General features: G+C 44.4%; 1 protein-coding gene across 6 annotated transcripts in view; it reads right to left on the minus strand.

Annotated features, from left to right (window-relative positions):
* The window catches only part of ABCA1 (ATP binding cassette subfamily A member 1), a 132,002-nt gene that overhangs the window by 84,659 nt on the left and 24,546 nt on the right, over positions 1 to 22,797 (minus strand). For all 6 annotated transcript variants that reach the window (XM_023629810.2, XM_001493790.7, XM_070250906.1 and 3 more), the window contains exons 3-5: positions 15,510 to 15,603; positions 11,572 to 11,713; positions 10,126 to 10,244 (exon numbers count right to left, since the gene is read on the minus strand). In XM_023629810.2, coding sequence (XP_023485578.1) covers positions 10,126 to 10,244; positions 11,572 to 11,713; positions 15,510 to 15,603 — 355 coding nt within the window. The remainder of the gene's footprint in view (positions 1 to 10,125; positions 10,245 to 11,571; positions 11,714 to 15,509; positions 15,604 to 22,797) is intronic.

Below are 22,797 nucleotides of genomic sequence, written 5' to 3' on the forward strand. Positions count from 1 at the left end.
GCAGGAGCCTGTAACAAAGAAATGCTGTCTAAAGACATGATCCCTGCCCCCGCCTTCCAGGAGGAGCTGGTGAGCAGAGTTGTGAGCCTCCAGCCCTCCGTGTCAGTCCAGAATCAGTCAGCATTGAATCGGGGCATGGAAAGAGATATCTACTAAGGTAGTAACATACCTATGTCTTACTGAGAAGTAGGCAAGTTGGGGAGGTTGTTGGTAGCCCCTGGAATGAGGACTGATGTCAACTGATAAGAAGCTGAATGGTAACTAGGTCCCCAAAGAGCCAGCGGAGACTGTAGCCCCAGAGGGAAAGAGTGACCTGTTCACACTGGCCAGGAGCTCTCCTGATGCCATGGGGGTGGCGGGCACGGTTGGGCTGGCTTTGGAAGGAAAGCAAAGGTAATACCTGGAGGTAGCATTTGCCCCAATAAGTTCTGGACCTGAAGAGAAAGAGAAGAAGAGACAAGGAAACACCATTAGACAAAGCAAGAAAATAGCTGATAGATTTCTGCATGGAGAACCCTTTATGAAGGCCAGAGAGGTGGGAGAGGAGGCCCAGAAAAGGCAGGGAATGAAGAGAAGGTAAGAAGTCAAGAGGATGAAACATACAGTCCAGAAAAAGGAAAGAATGAATCAAACAGAAAGAGCAGAGAGAAGAAGAGCTCGGAAGAAAGAAGAGTTTGAGGCATTCGGTCCTCACTGAGAAGCTGGTCTCTGACCGAAAATAAGACCAGACACTCCTAACACCACACGACGTGGGGTTAGAACCAGCCTGCAGGGCCTGAGAAGCAGGAGGAACAAGGGAAAGGAGAGGAAGATGAGTTTATGAGTGAGGGGCTAAGAAGAGAACCCTTCCAGGGCTGGGCTAAAGAAGGCTGGGCTAAGGAAGAATTGTTAACACAGATAACGTATAAATTCCTTAATTTTTTCTTCCTTTTAAAATTAATAAAATGTATGAAGAGATATGATAGTGCTTTGTGGGCAGAGGAAGGTGATTAACATTTACGAGCATCAGACACATTATATGTACTATTTCCTAGAATCCCTAAAACACATTTACAAGAAAGGTATTACTATTCTCATTTTTCAAACGAGGTAACAGACCCAGAAAGGTTAATATCCTACTCAAGGTCAAAGAATGAGCAAGTGGTAAATTTGAACCCAATCAACTCTGGCTACAAAGCCCTGGTTCTTCCACTGTATTGGAATTAAATGAATGGTTTTACTCTTTTAAAATGCTTCATCATGGTTTTGGCATCAAAAGCTGGTGATGCCACCCATGCGTCCTAGTATTGGAATAAGGCAACATGGCACCACGGTATGGTGGACAGATGCTGAGCCTTGGGTCAGACAGACCCAGAGTCAATTCACAGCTTTACTCTGTGACCTTGGGCAACAGAAAGGACCTTTTTGAGCCTCAGTTTCCTCATCAATGAAATGGGGATGATAATACTAACCTGCTGGAGCTGTTCTAAGCCTTGAACGTAACGTAAAATAGCATCGTTACTGGTGCAACTTAGTCTGTTAGACAAAGTGTCACTCTAAGTTTGCCCTTTTGTGCTTCAATACCACAGTGATAAGAGGGCTAGAAATGGGGTGCTTTCAACAAGAAACAAACTGGATTCCTAAATTGCTCTTTACCACCCACAAGGTAAAAAAATCTTTTGCTGGAAAAGCAAGAGACGTAAGTCACTGTTCTTGATGTTAACAATCCAAACTTTTTAAAGGCAGTCTGATACTGTGGGGTACATGCTGTCCTATAATTGAGTACAATTGTGTTTTCTACTCTTGTCTGGGCAAAAGTGACCTTTGATTTGATTTAGTTCAAGCAATATTTCAACACAGCAGTGCAGCATTGCATCCCCCTGATTATAGCCCTGCTGGGGCCAGGTCCCCACCCTGGATGGAGACCAATGGCCTGGGCTCCGGGATGCAGCCTGGCTTTCACAGGTCTGGGAAAACTATCAAATTATGAAACTCTAAGGCCCCAAATCAGAACTTTTGTTAGGCAGACAAAACGCAAATTGCAATCACCCAAAGATTTCAAGGAATTTCCAGTTTGATGACATAATGTTGACACATATGTCATCTGATCTCTGAACAAGATGACACATGGGGGCCTACAAGGACAGAAAACAAAGTCTGGGGCTGCAACCTTGACTTCAACAGCTGCCCAAGTGGAAGGAAGGGGTTCAGGTGGAGAAGGAGAAGTGGCTGTGAGTCACAGGATGTTCTTTCTAGATGGACCTTGGGGAACATTCCACCCGTGCCTTTTACCCATGAAGCCAGGAAGTGGTGGAAGTCTGTTGTCTCCGCTGAAACATTTCGAACATTTCTCTCGGAAGCCCTCTTGTCTCCTTTCTGATCCCAGCCCATCCATGCCCAGTATCCTGTCACCTTGGGGAAGTTTCTGGCTACCCTGGGCTGCTCTCTTTAGGATGTAATGACAACAGAGTATGAAACACTGGAGTTCTAGTCCTATTCCTGCCCCTTGCCTGTGCTTCTACAGGCAAGTTACTTAGCCTCTCTGAACTTCAGCTCCTTCATGTGGATAAAAGGAACAAAATTCTCTACATTACATGATGATTATGCAATGAACTACAATACAAACCTGGCACTTACTTAGTGTCAGATACTCTACTAAGTGCTTTACCCTTATTAGCCCGTATATTCCCCACAAGACATCCCTAAGACGGGGCTGGTTCAGTGGCGCAGCGGTTAAGTGCACACGTTCCGCTTCGTCAGCCCAGGGTTCGCCGGTTCAGATCCTGGGTGCGGACATGGCACCGCTTGGCAAGCCATGCTGTGGAAGGCGTCCCACACACAAAGTAGAGGAAGATGGGCACGGATGTTAGCTCAGGGACAGTCTTCCTCAGCAAAAAAGAGGAGGATTGGGAGCAGTTAGCTCAGGGCTAATCCTCCTCAAAAAAAAAAAAAGACATTCCTAAGAGAGGATTATCATCTTCATTTTGAGGAAACTGAGACACAGAGATGTTATGGAATTATCTAAGGTCACACAGCTGGTAAGCAGCAGAGCTAGGATTTAAACCAAGGCAGTCGGGCTGCCAAGTCTGTTCTCTCAACACTAAATTGTACTGCCCGGTGGATGTTTACAACATGATAATTTTACATCCTCTTCCCTCAACTCCCTGCCACAGCCAACTATCTTGCCCTGTCCCCAAAGCCTGCCCTACCCTCTGGGGATCATGTCTTTTTGACTTACAAAGATCAAAGCAGAATCCAAGGTCCATAGAGTGAGTTCTCAGTAGTAGCAGTAAATCTAACAGCCAGAAAGTTAGGATCCTTTTCCCTAAGTCAAGTCCAGCATAGCATAACCCTCAGGACTTGTTTCACAAAAGTCTTGATCAGAACCACAACAAAAGGGACAAACAAATCAGATTTGTTCCATAAATATACATAAAATGACAGCCATTCCATTGACAGACAAAAATCTAGCTGAAGGGCTAGAGAAGCTCAAGACCAAGTCAGGATGTCAGGATGCACGCAGCCCTACTCTGGATCTCTCCTCCGTCCTTTCCTTTTCCAACCCTTCTTCCAAAGGGACATCTCCAGCCCACTGACAAAATGCCCAAAGTTCTTCCTTGTTCTTTCCTGGCAAAGTTCTCATAAGCTTCAGAGGGCTCTACATCCTGGAGAGAAGACACTTCAGAAGCCCCTGAATCAGGGGTTGTGGGAGGCCAGTTGGAACCCTAGTTCTCACTGAGGAAGCTGAGGTAAAGTACTCAGGCCATGGCAAACAGCTATGTAGGTTGTTCACTACCCAACTCAAGGGAGCACAATTCTCATGGGCAGTGCCATTCACATGGACCACGGTATACATGGCGTCCCCAGAAATGTGTGCATTGGCAGCCCGAAGTAAAGCCTGCGAGCCATCCCTCAACTATCTGTCTACCTGGCCTGGCCCAATTCAGCAGATCCAGAAAATGATCTTCTGAAGCTCCACAGAGCACCCACTGGGCTTCTGTTAAAAGGCATTGGTGTGGCTATAATTTGAGACAGAGCCAGGCACCTGGAAGCTAAGATCTTGGCTGAGGATGGAAGTTGCTGAGTCCTATGCACAAGGGAGATTGAGAATAAGGCATCCAGCCACCACAGAACCCAGAGGCCTGTCCACTGGGCCAGGCCACAGCTGATAAAGAGGAGAATTTCCACTGGACCCCCACAAGCCTAGGAATTTTCCCTGGACCAGCATGAGCAACAGCGAGGCTGAGGGAGCAGCCATGGGATGCAGCAGTGGACAAGAGTCTAGCTAACTGTGGAAACGGGGTCAGTGAGGAGTTGGGGAACTTCTTATAGGGCTTGTGACGATGGCCTACCCCCAAAGGCAAGAAGCCTCAGCCCCAGGATATGTACTTCTCAACCTCCAGCCAAACAGGAAGCCCTGACCACTATATGCATATAAACTCAAGAGGAACCTGGGCCCATGGCTACCTAGAGATAAGGGAGAGTGTGTAGTTGAGATTCCAAGATTTGGGAGAGGAACAAGGCTCTGGGGCAAAGCAGATGTCTGAGCAGAAATGTTCTGCAGGAAGCAGGCTAATGAGCCTGTTCAATATCACTCAGCAATGCATTTAAGTAGCTGTAAGCGCAAAAGGCAGTAAGGCAAAGACGAAAGCAAAGGGACACCTCCTTCTCCAGGCCAGTCCTGATCTAAGCAGCACCAACCCCATCGGGGGGGGCCTTGGCTCTGGCCAGCCTGCTGGTCACCGCATGTGAAAATGCCAGACTCACCAAAGAGGGGGCAGCTGGGCTGGGTTGGTGAGAGAGGCTGACCGGCAGAGCGAAGGAAGAGGCTGAGGAAGCAGGCAGTTCTTCCTGGCTCCCAGTGCCTCTGGCGCCAGCAGACGCAGATTTGTGAGGCCTGAAGCTGACAAAATTTGAGGGGCTCTCTTTAAGAGGAGGAAAATTTTTTAAAAATCTGATTTGAGCAATTTTTGATTGCTGAGATCCCCACCAGAACCTTGGAAGGGGGCTATGAAAGTGAAACCTTTTTAGCTTCTCAGTAAATCCACTTCAGACTTCTGGGTTCATGGCAGCTCTTCCAGTAAAGTTCTAGAAGGTAAACTTTGTGGAAGAAAGAAAGCCAAGACTGTTATAAGAACTTTTGTCATTGTGACTAATTTAGAGCCCTGTCGACTTGGATTCACATCGGGGAATCAACTCTACAATTACACGTGCTAGAATCTTACGCTTTCCAAATCACGTTCACTTCATCACTAAAATACTCTGTGAAGGAGAAAGGGCGGGTATTTCCTCTCACCTTCATTCCAGAAAGAATCACTAACTGTCTCCCACGTGCCGGCTACTCTGTGGATGCTTGAGAGAGAGCCATGAACAAGGTCCAGTCCTGCCCTCAAGGGGCTACAGTCTAGGGGCCAGCCCACAGCACTGGTTAGTCCCAGGAAATCCCCCATCCAGATACTGACCAAGTTTCCAAGATGAAACATTTTCAGGTTGTTTTGCCAACGTCCCAACTTCGAGGCAAGGAGAGCTGAGGCCCAGAGAGATGGAACAAATTGACAAAGGCCAAACAGTTAGCCAGGAACAGAAGAGGAGGTGAATCAGCTCAGATTTCTTGTGTGTCACCTGTGTGCTATGACCCTGCCCAGTCATCCACAGATGTCATCCGATTTAATGCTCAACAACCCTCGGACAGATAATCTCTATTTTTCAGGTAAACTGAGGGTCAGAAAGAATCAAAACATGCCCAAGGTTCACACTTAATGAGGTATAGAGCCTGAATTTGTTCCCAAAATGAATCTTCTTGTGAGTGGGAGTGAAATCAGGAACGACCCATGTCACCATCTTGGTGACATCACTCCCTCAAAATGAATCTCAATGCAAAGCCCAAAACTCTTTCTCTTCTATCAGCATTTTCCAGTCTTCAACCATTTACAAACCTCTCACAAGTTTCACCATATCCATACAAAACAGTATCTTCTTTGAATTAACTTTAATTTTTTCCTATTTAACATCTTCCTAAGCAATAATATCCAAGAAATTATAATTTGTTATCGGTTAAAAATAAACGTTAACTGTGTACTGCCTGAAATCATCTCAGATACCACACAAAACTCATTCAGAGAAACACTCCTCCTTGCCAGTCTGCATCTCACAGAGACAAAATCGAGACCTGTGACTTTTTCTAGAGTTTCTGAGAAGTTGTGCAATTTTTATGTTTCCACTGGGTTGCAATCACGATAGGGACTTTCAAGAACGAATGCTCCTCACACTGGCTCCCAAAACATAAATTTAACCACCACTCAATGCTGGTTGTAGGTTTAGGAAGAAAATAATAAAATATCCCAAAAGTTCATGATGAGAAAACTGGGCAAGGCCCCCCTGTAAGGCTTCCTACATGGGTTTCTGATTAGGAGGGTTTCGAGGATAATTAGACTTGTCAATGACTTAATTCCTAAAACCGGAGGTCTTCCCAGTTGGAAGATTAATAGAACAGCACAAGACAGCACTATAGAAAGAACTGCATGGAGCAGCAGAGGTTTAGCTGTGTTCCATTCCCAGAATATCCCCCCGGTGGCTGGGCAAACTTGGGAAAGTCGCTCCTCCCTTCTGGATCAGATTCTTTTCTAGGATCAAAATTTCACATGGGCAGGGGCTGCATTTGTTTTGTACATCTCTGTGTCCCAGTACCTAGAACAGTGGTTTTCACATATTAGGTATTCAATAAATATTGGCAGGATGATTGAATTAATCAAACTATCTATAAACGAACTAAATGGCCTCTAAGGTCTCATCCAATAAGTGGAAATAAAATGATGCTCTAGCCCAGGAAACCATGGGACTAGAAGAGACTATCTGAGTGGAGACCCTCATATCCACAAATTATCTGTGGATAGCCCAATGGATTTAGCAGATGCAAGTTGAAGGAAAGAACAAGATGAGTTCTCCACCCAGATCACAGGAGCAGGAGCCCAGTGGCCCAACACTCATGACAACATAGGTTGGTGGATTTTTAAGAGCCTGAGTGGTTATGTCCCAAAGGGGTTGTTAGTCTCCAGTGGACTGGTCTAAACCTCAAGCCTTGGTCCCACAGTCATCAATGATTTGGATGAGAACAAAGAGAGTTATTTATCAAATTCCTACATGACAGGAAACAAGAAGCAGCAGCAAATATAGTACAGGCAAAATCAGAATCTAAAATGGTTTTGGTAGGAGGAGATGACATGGGGAATTTAAAACTGTAAAACAGAAAAGAGATATTTTCCCTTTAGGTTCAAAAAGCCAACAGCACAATTAAGAAATGGAGAACAAGTAACTTGCAATACTGTATATTTAACAGACTCTGAGATTTGGTTGACTGCACATGGAACATGAGTCAACAGTGAGACGTGGATGCCAAAAAGCCTAATGCAATCTCAGATTGCATTAACAGAAATACAGTGCTCAGACCCAGGGAGGCAAAAGTCCCTTTCTACTCCGTGCTGGAACCCTGTCGTAATTTCCGATAAACTTCAAGAAAGACAAAGAGACACAGAAACACAACCAGAGGAGAGGCAGCAGTCGGGGGAATAAAAGCATTCCAGAAGATGGATGTTGGACATTTAGCCTGGAAAAATCAAAGGCTTTAGGAAGCGAGGGGAAAAAAACAGAAGAGCCGTCTTTAAATATTTCAAGGGAAATAGATTAGCCTCATTCTCTAGAAGGTATAGCAGAGTAGTGAAGATTTTTCTGAGAATTAGAGTTGTCAATACCCAAAATGAACTGCTGTGTGAGAGGTAGGTCTCCATCATGGGAAGAAGGCTGAGAGGGCAGGGGACCAAGGAGCTTTCCAATCCTGAGAGTGACAGTGCAAGAGAGCTAAGCCCATCATGTCGTGAGTAGGGCTGTCAGTGCAGACAAACACAGGTCCCTAAGTCAGGATGCACGCTGACATACCCCAGCTTTGGATTCTCTCTGAAATCTAGAGTGCTACTCAAATTTGGCAAAAAGTTACCGATTTCACCTAGGAAGAAGCCACATTTCTGGGTATTTCCCTCTAGACTGAGGCCTGGCTCTGTGCTGCAAGACAGGCAAAGAAAGGTGGAAGCGATTTACAAAGCAGCTGCAGATCAGAAACGGGAACGTCCTGGGTGAATGGACTGATGTGTAAGAAGCATTGATAGGATGCAGTCAAATCAGAGATCCCTCTGCAGAGCTGTGCAGAGAAAGCTTTTTCAACACAGGTTTGGCTTCTCTTCTCCACCCTAACCATGTCTCCAGTTGCTCAAAGAAGACAAATAGTTCCGTTTAAGGAAGGCTCCGCTAAGACCTGAGTGTTGAACAACTCACCCTCATCAGCCAGTCCATTTTTCCAGCCATGAAGTTGAGAGCAGAAGAACAAGGCCAGGTGCTCAGAAATGCACCAGTCACACATCAGAATAATACCGGCCCCCATTCATTCAAGAGCTGCTATATACCAGACACTGTGTTAGGGTTTATACTTTATATTATAAGTTACCTATTATTTTATAGCTGAAGAAATTAAGGCTCATAGTAAACGGCTAGGCCAAGATATCGCCACTCCGAAGTAATCATAGCTCATATTCACTAAGTGCCTCCTATGTGCCAGATGCTGTTTTTAAGCATTTAAATGTTTTATCTCATTTATTCCTGACAAAAATCCTATGAGATAAGTTCTCCTATTGTCCCCGTTTTACAGATGAGAAGAGTGGTCCAAAAGGGCCTAAATGCCTTATTTACAAAGCCACGAAGCTACAAAGTAGATATCCTAGCATCTTTCCTCTGGGCCACACCGTCTCTCTGCAGAAGAAGAAACAGCCGTAGCTCTGCATCTGCCCCACCAGGCAGGGGCCCTCCAGTGGATCAGGAAGGACTGATGCTCTGACTCGGGGCTGCTACCTGTCTGTGTCCTGCACTGGGACAGACACATGTGTGCAGGACCAGGGGCCTACAGGCAAGGGAACAGCATCCAGATGGCCTGGCCAGGCAGCCAGGAGTGGTCCAGCTGGGAGCTCCTTGAAGCTGACTCAGGAGCCTAAGCATGGTCACATCTCTCTCTGATGTGAAGCGACACCCACTGCACACTACCCCACACACAGCTTTGCCTCCCTTTGTCATCAGGTCCCACACTTCCCACTGCCTCTTTTCCTGTCCAGGGAAAGCACAGTTCTGGCTGCCCAAGAAAAAGCTCCACTCCAAGTCTGGTTTAAACTCTAGCACTTTATATCATTTCTTCTTTTACCAAGTGGATCACAAACTGGGAGGCCTCTCAGCAAAAGCTGGCCCTCCCCAGCTCTTCCGAATACCAAACTGAGTAAAAGGTACTTTCCTGGAGCAGTGGCAGCAGTTGGCCCAGGACAGGGGGTCATTTGTCACCGAAATTGTTTAGAACCACCGGTGCGTGGTGATGATAAAAAGCAGACCAACTTTTAGGTGACTTCGCTACTGCTTTTAAATTCTCTACAGACCACGCACACCATCACTGCCTGCACCCAGCCGACCGTCCCACCGCCCCCGGCCCCCTTGGCAGGCCAGCGCCGGGGAAGCTGCGCCATGACTTCTGCAGCCAATGCCTCTGTCAGCAAATTGCCAGCTCCTCAAACACTTCTTCAATGGCATGCCATAAACTGCCTGGGCACTTACCAGATCAGAGAGAAAGATTTCACTTTTTAAAGATCAGAGTTCAGATGCCCATCAGACTAAATCAAATGACTGGGGGGAAAATGAATTGCATTTTCCTTTCAGAAATAAATGCTTAACTTTCACTTATCCATATCAAGTTGCAACTTTAATTGCCTTTATACGCACAGAAGTATTCCCTGTCTATAAATGCGCCCATTCACTGCGACCATATGGCCAACTCCACATAAGTGAAGTTGGCAGGAACCTGCACCCCTAACTGCCCTAACGCCAGGCCTGTGCCATTCCACTCTGGGGATCTGTCTTCTGTCTCCCCAGAGGAGGCCAGAGCACTCACTGTCTTCCTAGTGTCTCCTCAAGCGCCTCCTGCAGAGCCTTACAGCCCAGCCACTGAGGAGGAAACCCATAGGGAAGAGCTAACAGGAACAAGCACCAGGCCACTGGGCTGCTGTCTCCCTGGTGCAGGTCAATTTCCAATTAGGAACCAAGACACAGAAGGCTTCTGCTTACTTGACCTGGACCTCTCGATCTTCCGTAACATTCTCAGGACTTTGTGTATGTCCCTCATGCTGGTGTCTCTCTGGCTATATAAAAGAAGCCGCCGAGCATCTGCGAACAGGCGAGACACACTGCAGGGGTGCGAGAAAAGCAGAAAAGCCCTGGTTAGGCCCACTGCCTCTCCCACTTGAAGAAAGTGCCTGTCAGGTACACAGGCCCCAGCCTGGCTGGCGGGTCCTGCCCAGAACTACTGCTCCCCACACCCAGCTTCACTGATACTCTATGCTCCCAACCACCCAGCCACCAGCCCAACCCCAAAGGCCCTTTCCCATGTGTCCACAAAACAAAGCTTACCACCCTTCAAGGCCCAGCCCATGTGCCTCCTCTCTAGGAAGCCCTCTCTCCCTCACACCCTCACACACACTCCCCACCCCCACACACACACCCCCAGGGCCAACTTATCCATGAGACACAGTTAGGCACAGTGCCAAGGGCCCAGGATACTCTTAAGGGTCCACAAAAATTTTTAATTTCTTCTAAAATCAGAATAAAAAATGAAATTCAGAGTGAATACATAAGATAATGAATCTATCTTGGATTATATTCATCTTTAGACCACCACAGTTATAAAATAAAATTTTTAATATTTTTGCGTGGGAGAAGGGGTCCACGAAAGTTACAAAGCCAGAGGTCCATGGACATTATTACGCAGCCCGGCCTGCCTCAGCTGCAGCTCCCTCAGAACTCTCTTGATACATCTCCTACAGTCCGTAGTCCATTCTAACTCATGACATGGTTCTCTGCATTCCACGAATCTTCAATGGCTCATTTGGCAAACGCTTATTAAGTCATACTTATGTCTGGTGTTGAAGCCTGGAGCCAGGAATACAAAAATGAAGAAAGCAGCATCCAGGCCCTCAGAGAGCCCACACCCAGGGTAGACAGAGACCTGCGGACCGTGGGCCGCTGCGGTCTGAGAAGGCTGTGAGAAAGGAAGAGAGGTGAGCCGAGAGCAGAGAGGACCAAACTCGCCCAGCCTCGGCTGTGAGCGCCCAAGGGCAGGCCCCTTCCTGTGTACATCTCTGCACCCCTCCCATAGCTCCTAGACTAAGAGTTTCAGACACACAGTAGATGTCTGCTAAAAGATTGGACTCATTAAAGGATGGAGCTGACATGCTGTGTCTCTCTTCTCGACTTAAAGGATAGTTTTTGAAGGAATGGCCCCCAACCACACGACTTTTAGCTATAATCGTTACTCCTAAAATGCCCCCACGTAAGCTCCCAGTCTGAAGTCCTGGTGGCAATTCTCCCTTCCCACATTCTGTGGACTTTATCATACAAACCTTTACAAAAGCAACTCCAATCAAACTCAACCATTCAAACTTCTCTGGAGGTTGAAAAGGGAAGGCAAAGTATTAACTGACAAGTTTGGGAAGGAAAACCTGATCTGGTACTTACATGGATTTGTTAAAGTTTCCAACAACCCCAGGAGCCTCACCAGGAGTCGGATAACGGAAACAGGGGTTATTGGCATTACAGATAATCCCCTGAACCCAAGGAAGCGTTCCTGCAGAGGGCATGGCTTTGTTTGGAAAGTGGCCTGTTGAAATTGAGGAGAAGAAAAACACAAAGAGAAACATTAATGCTTTGAAGCAATTTTGGAACTTGATAGGAAGTCCTATCCATCTCTTTTGCTTCCTCCCACCCATTGCTCCATCCCAAATCTGTCTGTTCCATTCCCCACATCCCAGAGACCTGCCACCTCTGGACTAATCCAACCCTGAGTTGGAAACCTGGTATCAGACCCAGTTCTTAATCTACTTGACATCATCTGTAGAATGAGATTCATGACACCAGTCTTGGGAAAGTGATGAGAGGGGCAGATTAGACCACAGACAGAAAGTGCCTGGCATTCAGCAAGTACCTGGTCATCATTAGTTCATCTTCCACAGCCCACCTCATCTTTCGAGACAGAGACGGGCCCTCTGGATGACCTCATTGAATTCCCTCACACTATAAGGAGGCAACGACGGCAAGATAAAGAGGCTGATGAAGAACACTGAGGGAGTCAGTGGGCAGGACTGGGAGTAGAACTCACACTTCTGTGATCCCAACCCATGCTCCTTCCCTTATATTTTTGGCCTCCTTTGAGCTCTTTTCAATCCCCACTGGCACTGTCCTCTGTTGGCCAAATGTATGTTACTTTCACCTCCTCTGTCAGCTCACAAGCTCCTCAAAGGCACCAACTAAACATACTGACTTGGGGTCAGATGTCATCTGTGAAGTGACATTTCTTGTTGTTGCTGTTTTGTCACTCATCAAAACAACGAGCCCCATCCAACAGATCATCTGCTCACTCTCTTCCCTTCCTTATGGAGGACGTTCTTACAAACGGCATGATTGGGTGTATTTGAGCTGGTCCTAGGCAGGAAAGGCACCGTTTGGTTTGTGGCAGTTGGCCATGGGTGCTGCTTATGAGGATTAAGATAAATGTGCCCTGGAACCAGCGGCTCTTAACCTGAGGACCAGGCATGTGGGAACTCCTCTGGAAAGAAAGGCCGTGGCTCCAGCTTTCATCATATGCTCAGGGTTATCTGTGACCCCAAAAGAGTTAAGGACCATTAAGAAGCATGGCTCTAGGTGGCCAAGAGCCATGTAGCTTCACAGGCTTTGGGTTCAGACCAACTGGGATGCACATCCAGTCCCTGCAACTCGCTAAACAGCTACTCTGGCCAAGTCACTGAACCCTCAGTTTCCTCATCTGTAAAATGGTAATAAAATTACAGTCTACTTCACAGAGTTGTGATGTTCCAGGAGCTCTTCCAGGCAGAGACGTAGCACGGTGACCAGCACAGGGTCCAGGCTCAATGAACGGGCCTGTTGGGATAACTGAGGCATTGTGGTGGTAAGCCTATAATAGCATTTACTCTGCTCTTGTCCAGCCAGGAACACTCCTTCCATCTCACAGCTACCACCTTCTTCCAAACCAGGAACCCTGTTTTATTCATCTTACTATTTTCATGCAAATGTGCTAACACAGTCTCCTGAGAACTTAACTCATGGCCAAGACTTGCTACACTTTGCATTTCAATATTGGGGTCCTTCTATCTGTGCTTTTCTTCTATCCATATTCCAACCAGAGCGGCAATATCCAGAGCAAGGATGTAACAAGATCTGATCCCTTTGGCCATTCTCTGCAGGGACTCTGGCCTGTTGAACATTTACTCAGTTAACCTCCTTATCTCCCTGTTAATAGTTCAAGGAAAACCAAACAAGGTCCCTTGCCTAAGTCAGCAGCTCTTCATTCAGGGGAAATTTATGTAACCCAACCAAATACTTGAAGGACTAAGGGAGTGTCCCCTTTAACCTCCTGAAGATACTGGCATCAAGGACAGGGTGGTGTTGGTCCAGGCAGCACAGGGCAATGGAAGGCGAAGGTGTTTCAGGCTATACCTTGGTGTTGAAGCAAAGACCCTTCCCCATATGTTGTGTGCCACCTGATTTGCAAACAAAAGCAGGATGAGGACTTGGCATTGGGTGCCCAAGATGCCAATCAAATAGCATAATGGACTCCCAGGACCCAGAGAAGTGATTAGGACTTGGATGGTTCTGGATCAAATGGGAAAGATTTATGGGGAAGAATTATACACCACAGAGACAAGACACTTCTGCAAGTTTCACCTTAGCTCTCTGACCTTCCAGTTAGGTCCCTAGAAAGTGGTGAGAATAGGAGGTAAGGTTGTGAGAAGTGCACAGCTGGAGGGCAAAAGTCTCATCTGCCTTCTATAGGTATAGGAATTTCACAACATTTCTGAGAATCTACGGTCTCGATTCAGAGGAATCTGGGCTAAAATTCAACAACTTGCCCAAGATCACAACCTCAGCAAGTGGCAGAGCTAGGATCCAAACAAACCCAATTTGTCTGATGCCAAAGCCTGTGCTATTTCCACTACACCATCTTGCCTACTTGAGATCATTCCAGAAAGAGGATAGCCTAGCACATGAAAAAGCTGAGTTTTCGCTAAAACGTGTACTTCACTGGGGCTTAGGGTAATGATTAAATAAAATTAAATATGCATGTGCTCATCGATCTTTGGGCTTCCAAAAGAGAAAGCAGAATTACCTCCCAGGCCCACAAATTAAGTGTATATTTTGTTTTATGCTCTTTTCCTTTTTATGGAGAAATCAGAAAATCATATCTAGTAGAATGGTCTTGAGGTTTTGTGGGCTTTTTAAAAACTTGAATATGTATTATGTGTACTAGCAAATTAGGAGGTAAATAACTGCCACGGTGTGCTGTGAGACCAAGAACACATGAAAAGATGACCCTGGCCCCACCTCTTCCTTGAAGAACAGTATCCTACAAGCCTATGGGGCTGGTGGGGTGTGGGTGAAGCTGGTTAATGGTAAGAAAGGTTAGTGGGGCAACAGAAGAGAGGTGCCAGCTAAATATCCCATATAAATGTTGATCCTTTCGACTGGGACATTTCTGCAGTGTTAATCCATCCTGCAAGCCCAGCTCGAAGACAAAGACTGTGATTGTGAAATAACACTCACCACAACTATATGGGGTATTACATTATTCCTTTTTTATAGAAATGAGAAATACAGAAACAAGCTCAGGTCCAGAGAAGCTAAGTCATTGGCCCAAGGTGATATACCTGGTCAGTGTTGAAGCCAGGATTCAAACCCAGGTAGCCTGACGCTTACAGCTGATGTTCTCAGCCACTATTAAACTTTCTACGCTCACTGTAAAGGCCATCATCAAAACACATGACTGGGAGTCAGAGAACCTGAGCTTTATGTCATGTGACATAAAGCCTTATTAGACATGTGACCTCGGGCAAGTCCCTGCACTCCTCTGAGCTCCAATTTACTTATCAAGAAATTAAAGCAAATGAAAAATAGTAATAAAGTCTATTATACAAGTTTGTTATGAGAATCAAATGAAATAATATTAGTCAATCTGAGAAGTTCTACACAAATGCTGCTTAAAATTGTATGTTCCATGATTTGCAAGTGTGTAATAAAGACATAATTTATATGAAAATGACTGGTAGGGACCAGATGACAGTGGCGTAAGGCATTGCCTTAGGGGGCTTTTTTAATCATGACTTTCTGAACTACCAGGACGGCTATTTTACTTTCATGATTTAAAATGTATGAAACAGATGTTGGCTATTATTATAATTACTATTATCACCATTCACTAGGACTGAAAATAGTTTCCTGAGTTCATGCCTTATCAAAAAATTGGAAGCCGAGCTTTTCTGTTCCAAACCATTTGTGGTGTTTCCTAAAGATAGCATCTTGAGAAAGGTCAAATTTAGCCCATGCCCAGTGCCTGGATTTCGCTTGCCCGTGGCGAGTCTCAGGCGGGACACTCAGATACTCACATTCATGTTGTTCATAGGGTGGGTAGCTCAGCCGAACGGAGATAAGGATCAGGAAGATAAATAGAGGCCAGGCCACTTCCAGCAGCAGCTGACACTGAGTGGGAAATAAGACAAAGCACTGTGAATTTAAAAAATCACATGGATGCCTAATGCTACTGGGCTTCGGGAAATCCACAGGAAAGTTAATTAAACAATTGATGAACTTCTCCAGCCTCTCCCACCACTCTCTAAGCTTTAATAACACTGAATTATTTGCAGTTCTCACCTTATAACATACTATTACATACATCTGTTTTCTTTAAGAAAGGGAAGATGCTTCCCACCCTGCTTCATCCGGCTTCTTCAAGATCCAACCAGGTATAATTTCCTTTACTAAAATCTCAGGCTGAGCTAGAAGTGCTCTTCCTGTGCTCCCACAGAAACCCCTGCATACTCCTCCCACAGCATTTTCCTCGAGCCCCTGAAAGCATCTGTTTCTGTCGCTGGCTTCCTCACTGCACTAGAGCATCCTGAAGGCAAGCACTGGGTCTGAGTCATCTCTGCATTCCCAGCCTTAGGGCAGTGGCAGGTATGTAATGACCATCTATAGAAAGGAGAGAGCCAGGGCAACCTGCTTGGCTAAATACACACCACCTCCGCTCCTTTAAAGGCACACGAAGTTACCCCATGGGGCAGAGAAGAGGACTTCAAAGGACAATGGAAATTCACACACATGGTTCTATATCGACCGGTGTGCACCCAAGACTGGAAAGAGTGCAAAGTTCTTTCCATCCATTAACGTCTGGTCACCATCGTCTCCAATGGGTTGGAAGATCATTAAACTTGTAAGCAAGCATGATCCACTGGTTAAAGCAATGAGGTTTCCCTAAAGGGAAACCCTGCCTCAATGAGTTACCAGGGGATAGGTAAGCACAGGGACAGGATGGAAATCATTAGACATAATTTAATTGAACCAGTGGTGTTCAGACAACTAGTTACACTGCCTGAAGTCTCGCACCTTGTTGGTTCCTTTCATTTCTAGACTCCGACGTTGTAATTAGGATGAACACCAAAGAGGCCAGAAGACTCATGGGGCCTCATGGTTAAGAGTAATTACAAGTGTGGTTTGAGAGTCATGAAGCAAGAGAACACTAGTATGAAATCCCCGCTTTTCCTTAAACAGAAATTTTTTCTTGATCCTCAAGTCTATATATTTTTAGTGTGGAAAATTTGAAATTAAAAAAATACAGTAAAGTATGAAAAGGTAAATATAAATCACCCTTAATCCTACTTCCCAGAGATAATCCCTAGTAAACTGAGCTAACAATGGTTCTCTGTTAATATTTTTTGTCTTTTTTTCTATGCATACATAAATTATATCTTTTCTCTACAAAGGTGAGATTACACAGCATATATACTTGTATTTTGCTTTTTCACTTAACACTATATTGGGACTGTTTTCATGCCATAAAATATTCTCTTAAAATATGGATTTTAGTGGCGACTTCATATTCCACACTGTGAATAGATCATAATTAATTTAACCTTTCTGCTATTGTGGTGCCTCAAATTGTTTTTTGGTTTTTTTGTTTATTATTTGTTGTTGGATTTTTGGTATTTTAAATAAACCATTTTTAATTTCCAAAGACCTTTGATATGGTTCCACATTAAACTCTTTTAAAAATCTTTTCGGAAGGAAATCCAAGGATGATAGTGGATGTCCTGGGGTGGTAAGAACATGTGTGATTTTTTTCAATACTTCCCTATGCTTTCTAAATTTTCCGTAATGAGCACATATCGCTTCTCTAATAGAACAAAAAAACACTGTTACCACATAACTATGAAAAATACATTGCTACAGACAGCACACCAGGAAAAAAAGAAAGACAAATGGGTCCCTCTTTGGAAGACAGCATGTTGTCATGGGGTCTCAAAGACCAAAGACCGGGCTGTTCTTGCTAAATATTTCTGTAAATAATCCCAAACAGGCAACACACACTGAAATCTCCAAGCTTTCAAACAACTTTCGGCCTCTTCTACCAGCTGAGCCGGTTGTCCCTCATTGGAGCTCCCAGATACTCGGAGCCTTTAACAGCACTTGGCAGAGCAGGGGCCCTATTTATATAGGAGCCTGTCCCCTAGTGTCACCTTCTTCTCACTAAGCCACATGATAAGGGCTTAAAAAATATTTGTTGAGTAAAGAAAATGAACTTAAGTTTATAGAATAATGAAGCTGGAAATACAAATCAGTTGAGCCCTTTGGGAAAGCCATTTGTCTCCACATATTCAAAAGACATGTTTATCCCCTTTGACCAAGTAATATTCCTAGGCGTACATCCTACAGAACTAAATTTAAAGTATCAAAAAGCTATATGCATGAAGTTATTCATTCCTCAAAACACTATAATGGCAAAATATTGGAAACAACTTAATTCCACAGCAATAGGGAGATGATCAAACCATATACATCTACTCAACAATATACTATGCAGTCATTACAACAGTGTTCACGAAACACAGACACTATCAACCATGCGAAATTCAGTGAAAAATGCAGAACACAAAATTGTATGTTATTCCAAGCTTATAGCTAAATAAAATCACTTACAAATATTAACAGACAGGAATAAAACTTCTGGGGTCTTTTTTTTCTTTTTTGCAGGTAAAGATTCACCCTGAGCTAGCATCTGTTGCCAATCTTCCTCTTTTTTTTCCCACTCCCCAAAGCCCCAGTACATAGTTGTATATCCTACTTGTAAGTCATTCTAGTTCTTCTGTGTGAGCCGCCACCACAGCAGGGCAACTGACACGAGTGGTGTGGTTCGCGACTGGGAAGTGACTCCGGGCTGCCGAAGCAGTGAGAGTGCCAAACTTGAACCACTAGACCATCAAGGCTGGCTCTAAAACTTTTTAAAAATGGCAAAGCTGTGAATGAACTCAAAAAAAGAATAGTGAACTCAGAAAAAAATAAAAAATTAAATAAAGAACCATCTTACTTAAATGAGTCATCAATTATGAGTCATAATTGTCATCAATCTTGAAGCTCTGAAGCTACATTTGTACTTTTAGGATAAATAGTAGCTACCATTTATTTATTAAGAGTCCAAAATGTAGCAGGCCCGTTATATATGGACTACTTCATTGAAACCTCTGAACATGCCCGTGCTGTAGGAACCCTTGTTGTCTCTGTTTTAAATGCAGCAAGGCTAAAGCTCAAGGAAGAGTAAGCCACAGAGACAGCCAGCAGCCTGGCTGAGATTAGTGGCTAGTTCTCTTCAACTGTGGAGCCCCATGGAATTTTATTTGACACAGTAGGTGGCCCAGGCAAGAAAACAACCCCACTAGGTGTCACCGTCAAAAAACATCGACAGGGTCCACTGAGGTAAAATGAACCTGTGGCCTGTAGATTCATAATAGCTACAGCCAATACTGAGCACCTGCTGTGTGCCAGGGATCTTTATGCAACTCTGTGAGGTAGGTTGTATCATTACCATTTTAGAAGTAAAGAAACTAAGGTTTCTTTCTTAAACCTGTCCAGGTTACAAGCCGTAGCCTGGGAAGAGAGCGCACCAGTGTTTGAATCCAGATCTACTGACCCCTGTGTGCTTTTGCACCCACGCTGCCTCTCACAGAGCCATGGTTGGAACATATACCTTTTAAGATGGCCATTTAAGAGGAGTCTAGCACTCAAAAGCCCTCCTGAGCACTGATCTGACCCAGTGAATCAAGCCTCATGTTCCTGGACATCTCTGCAACTCCCATATCTAGGACCCTGTAGGGTAGCCAATGCTCAAAATATGTGGGCTGACTGAAAAGAAAAAAGAATGGATCTTCCCCATGGCACGGGTAGCAAAGGGCACAAGGAAAATCTTACAAATCATATTCAGCAACTGAAGACAGAGGGTGTAAGCAGATTAAGGAAAGAGGTAAGAAAAAGACTGAAAATAATAATAATGGCTAACACTTAAATAGGCCTCACTATGTATCAGTGTCCTAACTGCTTTACATATATTAACTCATTTAATCTTCAAATAACCTGTTAGTACTATAATACCCATTTTGGAGATGAAGAAACTGAGGCTCAAAGAATTACTAAATAGCCCAAGGATACAAGCTGGGTAAACGGCAGAGGCAGAATTCAAAGCCAGTCCAACTCAAGGGTCCCTGCTCTTAGCTAGCCACTATGCACCCCAACCACCTTACGATCCCTGCCCTATTACTAAAGTATCTAGATTCTTCATCTTTCAAAGACCTTGCTGAGCTGAGACACTAACACATATGAACGAATGAAGAGACTGTCTCCACAGCTCACAGCATCCAAAGCAGAGAACTCACGAGAGACAAAATTCAATCCGCGCCCTTTTACTTGATACTTCTACAATTATTTCTGTCGTGGAACACAGAATTCACCTCCCAAACGCAGAGGAATGTTCTAGGGATTTCTTTTCCTAATAGCCTCCCTCTAGAAACCTAATTTGACTTCTGCAAGGAATGACATTCTGGCTCCACTTATTATCAAAATCAGATTTTTCCCCCATCTCGAAGCTTAGCACTTGTCCTACACCCAGGCCCTCATAAATAGCTTGGAAATAAGACTGATGCTTTCCTGCTACAAACTCCTACAGAAAACTCTTCTAATCTTACGTTGGTACCCACCCACCCACCTCCACACCTCCTCCCCCACGAGGTGGAGGAGATAGAGAGGAACACTGTTTTCTAAAGATGTTTCTCACCAAAGTCAGAAACTCAGAACTTTCTTTTCGTCTTGGGTATTCAAATAATAATTCTGATGGTTAAATAAACTGCTACACTGAGCTGCTCTGGGGAGCACCAAAGCATCCGCTTTCCATCCCATTATTCCTCAGCTATAACATGGGGATAACACGAGCAAGCATTTCTAGGGCAGGGTTCTCAACAGCGGCACTACTGACATTTTGGGCCAGATAACTGTTGTGGGGGACTCGCCTGCGAACTGTGGGATGTTGACCGCATCCCTGACATCTAAGCAACAGCAGCACCACCACCCCCATCCAGGACTGTGACAACCAAAACATGTTTCCAGACCTTACCAAACATCCCTGGGGCATTGAAAGGGTGACAGAATACTTTTTAGAACTTGATAAGGTAGTAAGATTCAATGGGGAAAAGAAAGAGATGAAAATATCAAAGAATATTCTGAGAGGCAAAAAAGGAAGTGTGAGACAACGAGAGCCCCAAGACATCAGACTGTTCACCAAAGTAATAGCACCTTCTGAGCTGTACCAGCATCAAAATAAAAAATTTTTATCACATGACCAATTGAATAACCCCAAAAGAGCCCCCTACACAAAGAAGATGTTAATAAATGTTCCAGACATAACTGGAAAAGGAATCCCTGTTTGATAAAAGCTGCTGGGATGACACAACATGAATGTGAAGAAAAATTAATTTTAGACCCATTCCAGATACCATACACCTCAATTAGGTCTGGGCAAATTAAAGTGAAATCTTAAAGACCACATCAGAGAAAGGCTGGGGCAGGGGCTGGTAACAATTCTTAAAACCAGGCCTGCCCTTCCAGAACTATAAAGCCTCACGCATTGATGGTGGCTCTTTAAATGGTTTGATCCTTTGGAGGGACATCTGATCACATACTTCAAAGGCCATTCTTCTTTGACCTAATAATCCTACTCCTGAGATTCTGGCCTAAGGAAATAATACAAAAGTAAGAAAAGTCTAGATGTATAAAACCTTTATAGTAGTTTATTTATAACAGCAAACACTGGAAACATCTACATGTTGGCCATAGAGTATGAACTTAGAAAATAAAAACTGCATTGATGGCTTACTGTAAAGCTACCAGAAATGTCAACAGCAGATGGCAGATGTGGGGCCAAAAGATCCAGCCCCTCCTCTCCCTAACTAATTTACAATACTTTCTTCACCTGTGAAACAGAAATTGTAATGTACACCTCTCAGAATTGCTGTGAAAATCAAGAAGGTAATGGATATAAAAGTACTTTCAAAACTACAAAATGCGGCCTACACATCAGAATCATTATTATAAATATGAAGATTATTTGGAAGTATGGGAACACAGACATCAAAGAACATTAAACGAAAGAAGAAGAAAGAGCATAAAATGGTACATATGTATGCAATGATTATAACTGTCTCCTTGGGCTATTGTCACTCAAATCCTCTCAGTGCCAAGGACCACATAATCTGACCCTCGTAATCAAGACCTATCTACCTGAGGGACTCCTTCTGCACATAAGATAAAATTCGATTGCCCTTTCCAGCTCGAGGGTCCTACGTGATGTGGTCCTGCTGACTCCCAGCTCCCCCCAGCCAGTCTTCATTCACTCCACCAGTGCCACTGGCCTTTCTGTTCCTTGACTCAGGGACATGCATTGGCCCCACGGCCGTCACACCCTTTGTTTCTCTGCCTGGAATACAGTACCCCTGATCTGTGAGCCCCCAACCTGCCCCTGGTCAAATGCTGCTTGAATTTCAGGGCTCTTAGCTTAAATGTCATGCCCTTCCATTCGAAATTAGAGTCCCTGACCACAGCCTGGGAGTATCTAAAAAAGTACCACAGTTTGTCTGGGTTTTTTTCTTTAGAACACTTATCACAGTTTGTTATTATGTTTTTACTTCCATGATAATGTGTTTCATATCTGCTTCCCTCACTGAACTATAAGCTCTCTGAGGGCAGGGATCACGTTTGTCTGCTTCACCACTATACACCCAACACACTGTCCTACAGGCAGTAGATGCTCAATAAATATTTACTCAATGAAACAATAAATGGCTATTTGTTCTAACTTTCTTCCTTCTGTAGAAGAGGAAACTAAAAGTCAAGAGAAATGAGTTTCCCTAAGCCACTGAGGTATACAGTGGTCAAGCTGGAATTAGAATTGAATTGAAATTAGATAACAATTAGAATTATTCTCTGGATTTGAACCATCACTGCCAGGCCAGCACTAAGGACACGGAAGAAATGTGTCAGGTGAAACTGAAACTGGGGAGGGGATATGGAGAATTTCCATCTACCCTGTAAAAATTCTCTAATGGCTTCTAAATGGGGAGTTTTAATTTTTATTTATTTGATAGCTTATTCCTTGTCATTAAACAATGCTCAAATACTGATACTCTAATTTATGCAAAAATTTGAATCACCTATTTTCTCAGCCACATGGCTAATCAGATCTAACTGAGAAAATTAATAGCAAAGTCTAAAAAGAGAGGCCATATGGCCGTACTTGGTCCCATCTGTTCCATGGGGACCTTGGTCTCTGGCTCAGCCTAAAATCGGATGAGGGATCCT

This window comes from Equus caballus, chromosome 25, assembly GCF_041296265.1.
Source record: "Equus caballus isolate H_3958 breed thoroughbred chromosome 25, TB-T2T, whole genome shotgun sequence".
NCBI classification, from domain to species: Eukaryota; Metazoa; Chordata; class Mammalia; order Perissodactyla; family Equidae; genus Equus; species Equus caballus.